The sequence below is a fragment of the Dermacentor variabilis genome, chromosome 9 (assembly GCF_050947875.1).
Source record: "Dermacentor variabilis isolate Ectoservices chromosome 9, ASM5094787v1, whole genome shotgun sequence".
Taxonomy (NCBI): Eukaryota; Metazoa; Arthropoda; class Arachnida; order Ixodida; family Ixodidae; genus Dermacentor; species Dermacentor variabilis.
The window spans coordinates 113,566,998-113,583,452 of record NC_134576.1 but is presented as its reverse complement, the minus strand read 5'-3'; the positions used below and the strand labels follow the sequence as shown (position 1 = coordinate 113,583,452).

Below are 16,455 nucleotides of genomic sequence, written 5' to 3'. Positions count from 1 at the left end.
TTACTGGGAAACCCTTGCAGTGAACGCTAGACACGAAAGCGAGCTTTCTGGTAGAAACGCGGCTTCTTGCGTGGGCCGCAGATGCGCGGAGGCGAGCGACATGTGGATGGTGTCGCAAGGAACCGGGCGCGTCACTCCGTGAACGGTAGAAACGCAGGAAAAGGGGCTTGTGTTTCAGTAACAGAATTATGTTTTCGCGTATATTCAAATTACAATCCGACGCTATCGTGTGTCTAGGTTGTGGCTAAGTCGTACTTTCCGATTTTTCTGGCGCATTTTACTTCGAGGAGTTAGGTTTGTTCAGTAACGCCCTTGCTCTAGACGGAGTGCCGGCGTGGTTGGGTACGCGTGGTTCAGAATTATTCATCCCTCATTAGACGTTCGACGATGGACGCGGGATGCGGGACGCCGACGCCATATTTCCTGCGACACGGGGGCTCCTAACGCTGCCGCGTTAAAATGTAATGTAGTGATGGAAATTCAAAAAAGAACGGCAGCAAGGATGTCCTCTCTCTCTCCATTTAATGAGAAAGCATCATATGGCTCATGAAGCGGAAAATGCGCTGGCTTGGCCGGAGATGATACAAAACGTACGTGTTCACAGAGACGCGCTCGCGCCACTGTTCGCGCATCCGTCGTCGTCGTGTTCTTGCACAGCCGGCTCCGACGCCGCCAATAATGCCAGCGTTCCCGTACTGCTCCTCCCTCTGCGAAGACGCTCACGGCCCTAGTCCACTGCCAGTCGGTGCGGTGCTTTCGATTTCTGTCGTGGGCTCCGATGGTCGAACCTTCGACTTTGACGTCTCAGTGAGTAGCTGCGCCCTGCTCTTTTGGATATCCACGCAAGTATGCGAACGATGCCGAGGCACGTGATGCGAGAAATGATACAAGGCAAAGCGAAAACACCATTAGGTTTCGTAAAACGAATCTTCATCGGGATGACGTCGCAATGCTTTCGAATTCATCCCCGTAGGGATACCTAAATGCCCATGACATTCTCTATCTTCATGCTTTGAAAGATGACTGGAATTTGATTTATCCTATCTAAAATCGGCAAATGGTGCAAGAGAAGGTGCCCGGACAGATGTATTTTATTTTTTTATTTTATTTATTTATTTATTTATTTATTAGTAAAAATACAGATAATTGCATGTGCGTAGTATACATAAGGAGGTCCCATAGTCAAAGACTGTATCGGGACCTCCTACTAAAGACACTCATGATGTTATACAATGTATAAAGCAACAGTAGTACAGATGAGAGCTAAGAGTAATATCAAAACATGTTTATATCATATGAGTAATAAGAACACTTGTTAACAGCAAGACGGTATAACAAAAAAACGGAATAAGATTAAAAAATTAAAAAAAAACTCAGAAACAAGACGAGAAAAAAAAAAGGAGAGTTTCAGTAAGTATTTATTATGAATGATTTTAGTTCTCTTTTAAATTGGTATAAATTTTTTGCATTTTTGATGATAGGTGGTAGAGTATTCCAAAGCGATATTGCGGAAAATTCCGCAGTCTATTTACCATAGTTAGTTCGTACTTTAGGTAGAAGAAAATTATTATTGAGTGCAAATCTAGTGTGACTATGAGCTATTAGGTCACAAGGTGAGAAGCAGATTGATGGTAGTTCCTTAGTCATATATTTGTAGAATAAAATTCCTAGATTATATTTGGTGAGTTCTGAAATGGTTAGGATGTTGTTTTCATGTAAAAGGGATTTTCCATTAGCAAAGCGTGAACTCCTTGTGATTATTCTTATGGATTGGTTCTGGATTACCTGGAGAGATGCCAAATGAGTGTTATAAGTGTTACCCCAGCATAGTATGCCGTAGTTAATATGAGAGTGAATGAATGAGTGGCATAGCGAGATTAATGTGTTATGTGTGAAGAAGGGACGAGTTTTAATTAGAACGCGAATACCGTATGCTATTTTCTTTTTGATGTGAGAAATGTGATCTTTATATTTCAAGCTACAGTCAAGGGAAATACCAAGAAAAGATGAGCATGGACTGGGAGAGATGGAGTGTGAGCCGAAAGTTAAAGGGGAGAATGCCGAATGTTGTTGATGTGAGGAAAATACAACAAATTTAGTCTTGGTGGCATTAATAGATAACAGGTTGGCATTACACCAACTTAAAACATTTTGTAGATCAGTGTTTAGCTTGTTAATAAGAAGTGACATGTGTTTATCAGAGGAAAATATGGTAGTATCGTCAGCGTACAGAATGCACTTAGTAGACGTCAAACAGTTAGGTAGGTCATTGATATAAATCAAAAACAGTGGTGGTCCTAAGATGGATCCTTGAGGGACGCCAATGTTAGTGGTTTGTTCTCTGGAGTAGACGTTAGACACAGACACTATTTGAACCCTGTTTGATAAGTAACTTTTGAATAATGAGAGCGCAGGACCACGAACGCCAATAGCCTCAAGCTTAGCAAAAAGAATAATATGGTTTAAGCAGTCGAATGCTTTTGTTAGATCAATGAAAACTGAACCTGCGAATAGACCATCGTCAATTATTTTTTTTAATTGGTCAGTTAGATGTATGAGTGCCAAATCTGTGGAGTATCCATTACGAAAGCCAAATTGGCATGAAGAGAGAATATTAAATTTAGTGAGATATTTGGTTAGACGCAATGCGATTAATTTCTCTAGAACTTTGCCGAAAAAAGGTAAAATACAAATGGGGCGGTAGCTCTGTATTAATGTACTGTCACCTTTTTTTAGAACTGGAATTACTTTACCGCGCTTAAGCTCGTTAGGAAACACACCAGTCTTGAATATCAAATTAGTAATATGAGACAAGATATCAGAAATTAGGTGGGCAATCATTTTAATGGTAGCAGGTATAACTTCATCTATTCCAGCACTGGTGGGTTTTAGGTGACATATAACGTTATATATTTCTTCTGGCGTTGTGGGGAAAACAAAAAATGTGTGAGGGAGACGATTAAGTTGAGTTACTTGTGAAGGAGAGGGTGTGTCATTATCAAAAAAATAGGAGCTGAAGGCGTTGGCTATTTGGTTAGGGGAGTTATACTCTGAGTTATTGTATATAATTTTTGATAGCTGTTCTGGTTTAGAATTCCTGTTTAGAAAAGAGTTGATGATGTTCCATTTCAATTTGCTGTTATTGCCGGCTTGTAAGATTTTTATTTTGTTCAAGATATAATCGTTTAGCCGCTTTTAACTGGTTGTTTATAGAGTTACGTAACATTTTATATCGGGCAATTAATTTGGTATTAAAAGGCTGGTTTTTAGTTTTTTTGTACAGGTTGTCGCGTTTACGCAAAGCTGCTAATAACTTTTTAGACATCCATGGATTGTGAGAGAATGCAATGGTTTTTTTACATTTCCTTTTACAAGTGAATTTATGAATAAGTGATATAATTACTGTAAGAAATTTAGAAAATGCTTTCTGAGGATCATTAAAAGTTTTTATTTCAGACCAGTCTATATTAGCAATGGCAGTTATGAAGCTCTCTTTGTCCAGAACATATTTGAAGTGTGGAAGAGGGCAAGGACTCGAGTTATGTTTAAAACGTAGAAGCAATGGGTAATGATCTGTTATGTCTATATCAAGAACTTTTGCCTCTGGTGAAGTTATTAAGTTAGATAGGACATGATCAATTAGCGTCCCTGTGCCACTAGGAACCTGTCGTGTAGGAACATCAATTAAGCATTCATATCCGTAGCTTTGTAGCAGGCTGGTGTAAGAAATAACTGTTGGTGATGTGTCGTTGAGTAGGTTAATGTTGATATCACCCATTATAATGACATTTTTATTTTCTAGTGAAAGGGTATGTAAAGTATGGTCAAGATTATAAAAAAAGTCGTCGACTGATGATGAAGGCGAACGATAAATGCATCCAAATATGAAATCTCTGTTATCATTAGAGGGAGAACAATTAACTATTTCAATCCAGACAGATTCACAATTAGTGATGGGTAAATGTAGATCATGTCGTCTGCGATAAGTAAGATCATGAGAGATATATATTGCCGCACCACCATGACTGCTATTTAATCTGTTACAATATTCTGAATTGTAGTTAAAGAAGCAATAAAGATTTTTGTCAACGTCTGACAACCAAGTTTCAGTCAAGGCAATTAATGAGAATGAGCTAGAAGATGAAAAAAGGAAATGATTAATCTCCTCAAAGTGTTTGCGAAGGCTTCTAGCATTAAAATGAATGACGGAATGAAATCCACTTATGAAAGAGTTAACTTGATTAGGTTCCAGGAAAGAGGCCATGATAAGCTGTGAGACAATTAACACAGGTTGCTATAGTATTAGTCTATTCTAGTCAAGTCGGAATGATCACGGATTCGCAGAACTCTGCTGTTAGTAGTCTTTCTAGCCTTGATTTGACAGTTGTCAGTCCAAAGAAACAACCACTGTTTTTCTTTCTTCAGTGTTAGAGCTTTGGAAAACAGGGCCTTGTTACATGGGGTCAGATGATCGTTTACGAAGATAGGTGCGTTAGAAATGCTAGAGAAGCCTAGATCACTGACACAAAGCTTGGCCTTACGTGCTTTACTGATGAAGTCAGATTTTTTAGTTCGAGAGCAGAAACGAGCAATGATGTTTTTTTTGTCAGTAGACCGTGTGGGCACGCGATGAACAATGTCTAGATCATGAGGCGATATGGAACATCCAGCCTTCTCCCCTAGCATTTCCATGATTGCGACACAGTCCTCTCCTTGGGAACAGGGAACGCCCTTGATCTCAACATTGCTGAGGCGTGAATATTGCTCAAGTTCTTCTACCTTGCGAGTAAGTGAAGAGTTTTGAAATTTTAGCTCTTTATTCTCGTTTACCAATGAGGCATTTTGGCCACGTAAGTCTTCGACAAGTTGATTCAAGTGTTGTGCACTTGATTGAAGAGACTCAACTTCCTTCTTTAACTCCGCAACATCAATGCCGGAATCTTTCATTTTTAGCAAGAATCTGCCGAACACCTCATCAGAGGTTTCTTTAGCTAAACTGTTAATTTTAGCCTCTAGATCCTCGATTTTTTTTGAGAGTTCAGCATTAGTTGGCATGGTATAAAAATAAAATACAAACTCGAACACAAGCAGGAGGAGAACACAGTTGGTGGCAGCAGTGGCAGTGGTATGGAAAAAGAAAAGAAAAAGAAAAGAGTTGGTAATAATATCTGCGTAAACGATGAACTTTTTTAAAGATGTGGCTCATGCAATGCCACTGCTGCCAGTGAAGGGTGGGCGTCGGTGCGTGCTATTTAAAGGGAAGGTGCTCCGGGCAGCGACCTCCAGTGGTAGTCTTGTTGATGATGTCAGCAGGCGACGATGAATCCACGCAGTTGCAGCTTCACCACGTGGCGATGATTCAGCGTCCGGTAGGGCAGTACGTTGATGTGTCACCACGAAGATCGGCGTTTGAGACAGAGGGACGGCATGGTGCGGACGGCATGGTGCTACTTGCTCGTCGACGCATACGGCGCTACTGCGCCTTTGTACGTAACTACTTCATCGGGCACCTTAATGTTCAATTTCTCTAGAAGTTCGATCACAAAGGTTTGACAAGAATTATTTGTGATGTCATATTGCCCTCGGCGGCGTAGTTCTTTCATCACAGCAATTACTTGTTCTTCGCTGACGTGGTAGTATCCAAGCTCTACCTGCAAAGCGAAACAGAAAAACGCGTAATTCAAAATGACGTTTCGTAGTTCAGTCGTACAGTGCCCAACATGGTCAATGAAACTGCCTTGATTATTTTATCCAGTGTGAACTAATACTTTACTTCCTCTTAAACACTATTTTATTCGCCTTGATTCTGTAATTGGGCAGAGTCGATACGTCATGGTACGATATCACTCAATCTACACTGAGTTGCGAATACCGGCAAAATCGCGCGTACCAATCATAGGGAAGTCGTCGGAGCAGCTGGGCTGATAACTCCAGCTGCTGATCTGTCCAAGTGTCATTTATTAGGCGTGTAAGCATTTATGAGCTTACCCAATGAGTAAAGCCGTCCGTCAGGTAAGACTAATCGCTATAAAGAAGCCCACATATTGCTACACGTAACAATATGAAGTTTATCGACGATTATGATACTGCCAAATGCGAAATTTGAGCACCGTATCTTAGGGGTTTTGAATTCCCGTTATTCTCGAATTGTGAGAACACTACCGTTCAAATTCAAATTTCAACGGTAGAATGCTCTCGTCGGCGCAGCACTTCCACTGGTTAGATCCCTCATCTTTCTAAAGGAAGGAACAAGGATGCGGAAACACTGTGAGAGCGCATCTCTACCTGAGTCGGCGCGCGCGCAATCAAGCATGCGCAGTGGCTCGTCGCCGTGGATCATATCTCGTGTTGCACTCCCCTTTCCGTATCATCCTTCCTTCCTCATCTTCCTTTCCGCTTTCGTTATGAGACTCTCCTCACTCTCACTCTCCTCTGAGTAAACAGACGTTACTAGAGCACCGTCCCGACCGATCATCGGTTCAGAAGGCAGTAAAGGCACTTTTATGCTTTCACAGAACTTCTGGTTTGCGCGAGGGGCTTTACCTCAACTACTGTCCGTACACGTATCCACACCTCTCTCCCTTCTCTCTCTTCCCCTTCTCCCTTCCCCCCAGCGTAGGGTAGCCAACCAGACTATTGACTGGTTAACATCCCTGCCTTCCTATATTACTCTCTCCTCACTCTCAGCGTCTTTCATCTCCCGATGCACTGCTCTTTCGCTCATTCATCCTTCGCTGCTCTCGTTTGTTCGGTTACCAGTCACGCCGAGGCATGCCAACGTTCATCGGAGTAACCGGCACCTAAGAACTGCACTCCAAATGCTTGGGAGACGCTTAAGCTTCGCTTTTACCACTAGGACGCAATAGTATCCAAAGATTCGAGACTGCATCCCAGTTTTTCGGAAATGACAGCATGTGTAACCGTAATCTTTATCGGGGAACGCTTGCGGCGAGCACTACGCGCGAAGACGAGCTTTTTCGTTCTTTTGCCTATCCCCGCGCGACCGACACTGTGGATGTACGTATGTACGTATGTATGTATGTATGTATGTATGTATGTATGTATGTATGTATGTATGTATGTATGTATGTATGTATGTATGTATGTATGTATGTATGTATGTATGTACGTATGTACGTATGTACGTATGTACGTACGTACGTATGTACGTATGGATGGATGGGTGGATGGATGGATGGACGGACGGACGGACGGACGGACGGACGGACGGACGGACGGACGGACGGACGGACGGACGGATGGATGGATGGATGGACGGACGGACGGACGGACGGACGGACGGACGGATGTTATGAGCGTCGGATTAGGGACATGGCGGTGGGTTGCGCCATGAAGCTCTTGCTGGTATGATGCCTATTGTCCTACCTAGGTAAAGAAAAAAAAACCGCTGGGTAGACGTCTTCACATTCTAATGAAACAAGTTCCATAGTTTCCGTAGCTTTACCGCAGCAAGCACATGCTTCTTCCTTCTTATAACTCGCTTTGTAGGTGCGTGCTCTAAGGCATCCCGATCTCGCTTCCAAAAGTAATGAGCTTCCCTTTGAGTTATGATAAATTGTTTCTTTCCTGATTTCGGTTTTTCCTCTTAAGTAGTTACTCATGGCAGGTTTCTTTTCCATTGCCGCCACCCGTGAGATTATTTCAGCCTCTCTGACTTTCCGTTTGACCATCTTTGTTGCTATCTTGCACACCCTGCAGGTCGCATACTTGCTGGTAAGCTTCCTAGTTCTTTTCCTCCACTGTGAATCAATGTTTTTCCTGTACAGATACCTGAACACTCTGCCAGCCCATTTACTTTCTTTCATATACCTCAGCCGTTCTTCATACTCAATTTTACTGTGAGCTTCCCTCACTTCAAAACTAGTCCAGCCCATGTCACCCTGCACAGCCTCATTTGTAGTCTTCCCCTGAGCGCCCAATGTGAGGCAACCCACTGACCTTTGGTTCCCATCGAGTTCTGATTCTACCCCTGATTTAAAGTAAACAACGGCAATTCCAAATGTAAGTCCTGCAACCATTACACCCTTCCACGTACCTCGGAGGACCTCATACGCATTGTATCTCCATAGTGCTCTGTGCTTCATTATGGCTGCATTTCTCTTCCCCTTCACTGTTATTGTTTTGTCCTGTGTTTCCAAATATGTACTGGCTTTCTTTATCCATATACCAAGGTATTTATATTTTGTTACCCGAGGTGTTTCCTGGCCCTGTATCTCCACTGTCTGTTCACTGTTCTGATTGATTGAAATTTCAAACCTAAATTATTGCCTTCCTGTCCACAGATATTAGCCAGACGTTGCAAATCACTTTGCTTGTCAGCTAGTAACACAAGGTCATCCGCATAAAATAAACCTATGAGCTGCTGCTCTACTACTGTACCCGCATGTTTGTATGAGAGATTAAACCCGATATTACTTCCTTTTAGCGCCCCCTCCATTCTCACCATGTACATCATAAACAGCAGCGGGGATAAAGGGCACCCCTGCCCCAGTCCATCATTGATATGAACTTTCTCCTCGCTCTTCTTCCCTTCACATTCGGCGCAAACAGTATTTTCTAGGTAAATCTATCTCAAAAGATGTAGACAATCGTCACCTAAGCAGTGCCATTCCAGAATATCCCACAAAATATTGCGGTCTGCGTTGTCATAGGCTCCTGTAATGGCTAAAAAGGCCACATATGATGGTCTTCTTTCTGCTTTTGATATTTCAATACACCGAGTAAGTACAAATAAGTTATCATCCAAACGCCTACCTATTCCTAAGCCACTCCGAAGTTCTCATAAAATGCCATTATTAGCTGCCCATTCTTGAAGCTTTAGTTTGATTGCCTGCATTGCTATCCTGTATGATGCGGGGAGTCGAGTAGCATCTGTTAGTGATTTAAGGAACCCAGCAGCGTCTACCGCTCGGCTCGGCGATTGTCATCGGCCGTTGCCGTAAAGGCTCCACATCCTCGCCTTTAAAATTACTATTGTTGTTCTTTGGCACTTTTCTTATTTAGGTCTGAGTAGATTTAACATAAACGGCGTGCACTGCCGATGCTTTGTTCCATGAAATTTGTTGGTGGGTTGTCAGTCTCAAATCCCTTAGGAATAATTTGGCGAAAATAGAAGACTAGGCATGAGCGATTTTATTGATAGAATGGTGTGGTAATAAACTCCGCATATAATGCACGTCATGTAGCTAGGCATTGCAGGCACAAAAATCTTATGCGAAAGTTATTCGCGAAGCACGCCACATGCACGATGCGTTTCTATACTCACGGAATGCGCTTTCCGTTGGGATGCACCTTCACTGATCAAATTGCCATCAATCTCTGAGAGTTCATGCACATCGCGTGGAGGGACACAGACAGATAAGCAGTCATTGACTTTATATGGATGATAAAGAGTGATAAGGTGTTATGGGGGGTCTCATCATGGTCTGTATTAGATCGACGCGGATGGATCAGGTGCAAATAAGCGATAACGTTTCTAATGGTCGGGGAGATTCTGCTTGAACCGAGCAGGTTTGATACTCATCGGATCAAGTTTGATATGATTGGTAAGGACAAATAATAGTTGTTCAGGGACGGGGGGTGTTCGATAAGGGCTAGAAGGACATATCACGCTTGATAAAAATAAAATGGTGAAGTTGGTAACGACCGATAACGGTTGCTATAATTTGGATCGAGTCCGATAAAGGTAACAATCGATAAGGATTGATAGGGGTCGCACCCTGTCTGATAAGATTGATAACTGCCGATAATGCTGGTATATAGACTGACTTTATACTGGCCCCTGCCAGTTTGATAGGATTGATAATGAAAACGGGCAGCGCGCAGATGAGAAAATCGAACAATGTGTGCACGTACTACAATAACTGTAGGGGCGTTTCTGACGAAATTTCTGAATTACGAAAAGATGCGATTGTTTTGTGCCTGTCACTTGCTGGTGGTGGGATGTCACAAGTGGTAGCAAGCTAACATCGAATTTTGTACTTTCACTGCAGGCTCTCATAGACCGCAGTTCTTAGGCGCGCCTTCCTGCGTTCAGCCTTGGCATCCCTCGTGACAGAGTGAACTAGCGCAGCAAAGGATCAAAGAGCGAACTGCTCGTCCTGATGCAGGATTGGTAGGACACTTCTTGCACTGTTACGATTATCTGAATATTGGGAAGATTTCTCTTCCTGGGATATGAAGCTGCGGGTAAGTTGAAACCTATGTGATCGACTTGACAACATAATGGCGGCGTAACAATTGAATGGACGTAGAAAAATCGGCTTAAGAATTATAACTTGCACAGTGAGATGCTAATCACCTATAGAAAATATAAGAGCCAGCGATAGGCCAACTCCGCCAACTATTGTTTAAACGAAGAACAAGTTGCAATCTTGAGCACCACCTGATGTCGTGATGGTGGGTTGCCCTAGCGCTAACTCACTCATTGCGTGTACCATTCTAAAATTGTTTTGGGGAGGTTGTCTCACATATCGTGAAACGTTGCGCAAGAAAATGGCGGTGAAGATGCACTAAGTAATGGAGTCCGAATGCAGTACGTGCTCCACAATTGTGGCCAGAGGTAGGTTTCCGATTTGCTTTTACGCTGTTTGTATGTCCATTTTATTTGTGTGCCCAAGGCGTTGTATATAGAAATGAAAACCCCCTGACTGTACAAATGGCTACACGCTGCTCAAATCACAGAATGCAGGTATCTGCGCTTTATGGAAGTATGAATGCCTTGTTATCTTACGCTGTCTACCCCCTTTTTTTCGGACCGACTACACGTGAGTTGCCTGATTCTCGGCTGCTAACTCGAAGCAAAAGCCAAAGCTGAACTGCGACCTGCTTGTTCATGCGTTTGATTAGACGAGAATAAATTTTACGCTTGAGCTCGGAAAGTTTTGAGTAGTGCTCCGTAGGGTAGGATGGATCTAAATGTGTATCGCCTACAACGTCTGCATTTCTCACCTGTCTTGGTCCTTTTGCCTGCACGGCAGCGGCTGTCCTCCATGTCGGGTGCCCGACCAGCTCGCCCGTAAGGCCGTCACGGTTGGCCTCACAAACGAGGAAGTCTTCTTCCTCCGGAAATTTAAACGCTACTGCCCAATGCATAAGGGTTCGAGAATCTCCTCGAAAACCACTCATCCATGTCGAGAACTGTATGTTAAACGGCCATGCCGTCAAGCTGCCCGCCGGGTTGTTTAGCGGGCAAAACAGCATCGTCACGTGTGTTGCAGGCTTGATCGGGCCCGGATCTTGATCCCCTGGAGAGAGATCCACAAGAAGCACAATTTATTAATTATGGCCTCAACTCCAGAAATATTTTTTCAGAGGGGTATTGTCTACGCGGTCTCAGCCTGAAGCACTTTTTCAAATAAAACCCGTTAGTAGACAGTAGATGCTTTCTCGGCAGAAGCTCAGTGCATCAGAAAGTGCCAGGCACGGAGAAAAGCGAGCCGAACATTTCTGTAGTTTATTGCACTGGCACTAAAAGAGATCAGCGAAAAATTTAGAAACACTCCTTTTTTTTTCATGCCAAAGTGCCATAAGGAATGGCAAGCACTGCTGTGCAGTTTGGAATAAAATACGTAGCTGTTCGTCCACGTTCGCTGGCGTCCGCGCTATTTCGCTGTCCTCTTGTTGGCCATTTATCCCTAATGTAAGCCTAGGCTCCAGACAACTTGTATATATGACACTGGAAGACTTGTATACAAACAAGATTTCAGAGCGAAAAATGAGCCCGCATACCTCACTTTAGAACTCGGATTCGTTCTCCAGTGTATCCAGTGACGCTCACGCAGTTCGCCGTTAGGAAACTTTTAATCACTTACGTCAGTCTCTTGATAGCAAGAAAACCTGTAGTTCTGCAAGTTCAGAAACTTAAAGTCCGCTTTCCCTAATCAATTTTTTCAAACGCTTTTATCATGTGCCAGTCTTGTAGCCATCGTGTTCCGAATATGGCTCACTGAAAAAAACGATGCGAGGCCTTAGTAGAAATATAGAATATACTAAGCATACTTGTAAATAAAGTGTGCATTCTACCGGAACGATACAACCCCGAATGCATTCTTTGCTCTTCTGTTGGCTCATTTTCCTTACTATTCAAGATACTGGCGCCAAGTGATAGCTTGCTACATAAAGGAATCTTGTCTGCCGCGCAGTATCCATCTTGGCCGCCATGCAGTGTCCCGTCGATTTAAACAGCGTGTATCTCTAGGTGATGTTGCGCTCTTAATGGTCGAGGTCGCTTTGCCCTTGATCCTAACTTTTCGGTCGATTCATACTTCTTGGACACCTAATTACGCTTTTCTATATTTCGTTTTATTACCTTGCTCCATCATATAAGTGGTTTACTCTGTCCAATTCTATTCTTTAGCCGCGTTTGTCTTACCTATAGTCGCACGTCATCTAAATGTTCCTTGCTTCCACGCCGGCTTTATAAAGTGCGTCTAGTTATTTCGCTACCATTTCGGCAATATCTATCAGGTAATTATTATACTTTTGAAATTACTGTACTGCTGTTGCTTTTTATCCTGTGTTTGCATATTTCCCGAAGCTTAAGGTCACATGTGCAGCGGTTCGACCATCCCCGGCAGGAGTCCGTTGCTAAAGAAAAGCGGCATGGGAGAATAGGACTGGGAAAAAATTACAGGGGCGTTCCCGGCCTAAGTAGGTGTGTCCAAATAGTTCTGCCGGGAACCACATACACCATAGCTGGCTTGCCAGAATAAATTGCGGTGGCTCGATTTTGCGGCGCCGTGTCTTCAGATTGCCGACACCGCCCGACCGAGTCCAGCCATAGCAGGGTCATAGCAGGGACTCGTCCATGATGAGTGTGACAAGGTCCAACGCACACCAATTCGCGTACCGCGAATGCAGGACCTCCAGGTATTTTACATTGACATTCCGGCCCATTCGTTCATGCTGATGCACTGCCACTTGCACGTAGACACCATCACTGACAACTACGTTTTAATGTGTTCAGCCGTAGCTGACAGAGAGCTTCCTCGCAGAACTCTAACTGCCACCTCTTGAGACAAAGCTCGGCGATGATCTGCGGTGAGCGGCAATCGACAGCTGCACCACCTCGCGCCTTCGTGTTTATCAAGCCGGCATTCTATCACGGCCGTTCTCGGTAGGTGCACCACTTGCAAGTCATTCAAGTCACGAGTGCACGCATCGACTGCAATTAGCCGTACCTCTGGTCATCAGTCACTGGTCCCAATCTGCAAGCTTTACTCAGTCTGCGAGTCGATTACTAAGCTAAATAACCTTGCCCGACGAGAATTCGCAAGGAAATCGCTGGGTGGAACGTAGCGCTCTTGCGTACTGCACGGTCTCCAGCTCTCCTTCCATGGACGGGGATACAGGTTTTTGTTTTACTTCTGCTGGCTTCGCGGCCTCTCTAACAGGCTTTACAGGGCGCGAAGTCTGCTGTCATCGACGCGGAGACGCCACAGGCGAATCATCTGCACTACATTAAATTGCCACCACGTCCAACTTGACGTGGCCATTGTCCGAGTTGTCACGGTAAGCAGAACGCCAACCGTCCATCGAAGCGTTCCGTTCGTTGCTCTCGTGGGTACCTGGCCTGCACAACATCAATAAGAGCAACCATGCTGTGCAGTTCTTTCAGCCTGATAGCCCATTTTACAACACAACGTAGGCAATCAGCATAAACACCATGCTCATGCAAGGTGCGCACTGCCAGGTGGCCTGCTCTCGTTGCTGCAAAATTAAATGGCCCTAGGCGCACGCATCTAGGACAACCGGTGCAATATCGTGACTAAACTCTACGGGGTCCCTCTGAATCTCTGTACATGCCTCGTACCTCATAGCACGTACCAGGGGCTCATGGCTCCAGTATGCTTCTGGGAGCCCTGGACAATGACACCTTTCGCCTGTAGTACCAATGCTGGCTCAATCATCTCACTGTAACACTGCAACCCTGACGACTACAACCTCAATGACCTCTCCGGCATAGTAAGTCATCCGCCACTGCGAGGCGCTGAATCGCAGCTTATTTCATGGCGCTAGGATACTACGCTGAGATAACATCCTGTCCACCGATGCAATATTTATTCCATGTTTTGGGCATATTACAGCTCGTCAAAGCACTGCCTACAATCGTCCATTTGGTACACCGCGGAGACTGCACACCAGCAGTCTGTGCAGATACCTGTACAGATACCTGAACACTCTGCCAGCCCATTCACTTTGTTTCATATTCCTCAGCCGTTCTTCATACTCAATTTTACTGCGAGCTTCCCTCACTTCAAAACTAGTCCAGCCCATGTCACCCTGCACAGCCTCATTTGTAGTCTTCCCGTGAGCGCCCACTGCGAGGCCACCCACTGACCTTTGGTTCCCATTGAGTTCTGATTCTATCCCTGATTTAAAGCAAACAACCGCATTTCCAAGTGTAAGTCCTGGAACCATTACACCCTTCCGCGTAACTCGGAGGAGCTCATACGCATTGTATCTCCATAGTGCTCTGTGCTTCATTATGGCTGCATTTCTCTTCCCCTTCACTGTTATTTTGCCCTGTGTTTCCAAATATGTATTGGCTTTGTTTATCCATATACCAAGGTATTTATATTTTGTTACCCGAGGTATTTCCTGGCCCTGTATCTCCACTATCTGTTCACTTTTCTGATTGAATACCATAACACCTCATTTTCTAACACTAAATTTGAAACCTAAATTATTGCCTTCCTGTCCACAGATATTAGCCAGACATTGCAAATCACTTTGCTTGTCAGCTAGTAACACAATGTCATCCGCATAAAATAAACCTATGAGCTGCTGCTCTACTACTGCACCCGCATATTTGTATGAGAGATTAAACCTGATATTACTTCCTTTTAGCGCCCTCTCCATCCTCACCATGTACATCATAAACAGCAGCGGGGACAAAGGGCGCCCCTGCTCCAGTCCCTCATTGAAATGAACTTTCTCCTCGCTCTTCATCCCTTCACATTCGACGCAAAGAGTATTTTCTAGGTAAATCTATCTCAAAAGATGTAGACAATCGTCACCTAAGCCGTTCCATTCCAGAATATCCCACAAAATGTTGCGGTCTGCGTTGTCATAGGCTCCTGTAATGGCTAAAAAGGCCACATATGATGGTCTTCTTTCTGCTTTTGATATTTCAATACACCGAGTAAGTACAAATAAGTTATCATCCAAACGCCTACCTATTCCTAAGCCACTCCGAAGTTCTCATAAAATGCCATTATTAGCTGCCCATTCTTGAAGCTTTAGTTTGATTGCCTGCATTGCTATCCTGTATGATGCGGGGAGTCGAGTAGCATCTGTTAGTGATTTAAGGAACCCAGCAGCGTCTACCGCTCGGCTCGGCGATTGTCATCGGCCGTTGCCGTAAAGGCTCCACATCCTCGCCTTTAAAATTACTATTGTTGTTCTTTGGCACTTTTCTTATTTAGGTCTGAGTAGATTTAACATAAACGGCGTGCACTGCCGATGCTTTGTTCCATGAAATTTGTTGGTGGGTTGTCAGTCTCAAATCCCTTAGGAATAATTTGGCGAAAATAGAAGACTAGGCATGAGCGATTTTATTGATAGAATGGTGTGGTAATAAACTCCGCATATAATGCACGTCATGTAGCTAGGCATTGCAGGCACAAAAATCTTATGCGAAAGTTATTCGCGAAGCACGCCACATGCACGATGCGTTTCTATACTCACGGAATGCGCTTTCCGTTGGGATGCACCTTCACTGATCAAATTGCCATCAATCTCTGAGAGTTCATGCACATCGCGTGGAGGGACACAGACAGATAAGCAGTCATTGACTTTATATGGATGATAAAGAGTGATAAGGTGTTATGGGGGGTCTCATCATGGTCTGTATTAGATCGACGCGGATGGATCAGGTGCAAATAAGCGATAACGTTTCTAATGGTCGGGGAGATTCTGCTTGAACCGAGCAGGTTTGATACTCATCGGATCAAGTTTGATATGATTGGTAAGGACAAATAATAGTTGTTCAGGGACGGGGGGTGTTCGATAAGGGCTAGAAGGACATATCACGCTTGATAAAAATAAAATGGTGAAGTTGGTAACGACCGATAACGGTTGCTATAATTTGGATCGAGTCCGATAAAGGTAACAATCGATAAGGATTGATAGGGGTCGCACCCTGTCTGATAAGATTGATAACTGCCGATAATGCTGGTATATAGACTGACTTTATACTGGCCCCTGCCAGTTTGATAGGATTGATAATGAAAACGGGCAGCGCGCAGATGAGAAAATCGAACAATGTGTGCACGTACTACAATAACTGTAGGGGCGTTTCTGACGAAATTTCTGAATTACGAAAAGATGCGATTGTTTTGTGCCTGTCACTTGCTGGTGGTGGGATGTCACAAGTGGTAGCAAGCTAACATCGAATTTTGTACTTTCACTGCAGGCTCTCATAGACCGCAG

General features: G+C 44.0%; 1 protein-coding gene across 3 annotated transcripts in view; it reads right to left on the bottom strand.

The window, feature by feature from the left end:
• Window positions 1-2,966: 2,966 nt before the first annotated feature.
• LOC142557307 (uncharacterized) overlaps window positions 2,967-16,455 on the bottom strand; it is a 37,861-nt gene continuing 24,372 nt past the window's right edge. Inside the window, exons 4-5 of one of the 3 annotated variants that reach the window (XM_075669037.1) lie at window positions 10,972-11,267; window positions 2,967-5,651 (exon numbers count right to left, since the gene is read on the bottom strand). In XM_075669037.1, coding sequence (XP_075525152.1) covers window positions 5,448-5,651; window positions 10,972-11,267 — 500 coding nt within the window. In that variant the 3' untranslated portion in view covers window positions 2,967-5,447. The other 2 variants (XM_075669042.1, XM_075669040.1) reach the window with 2 other exon arrangements.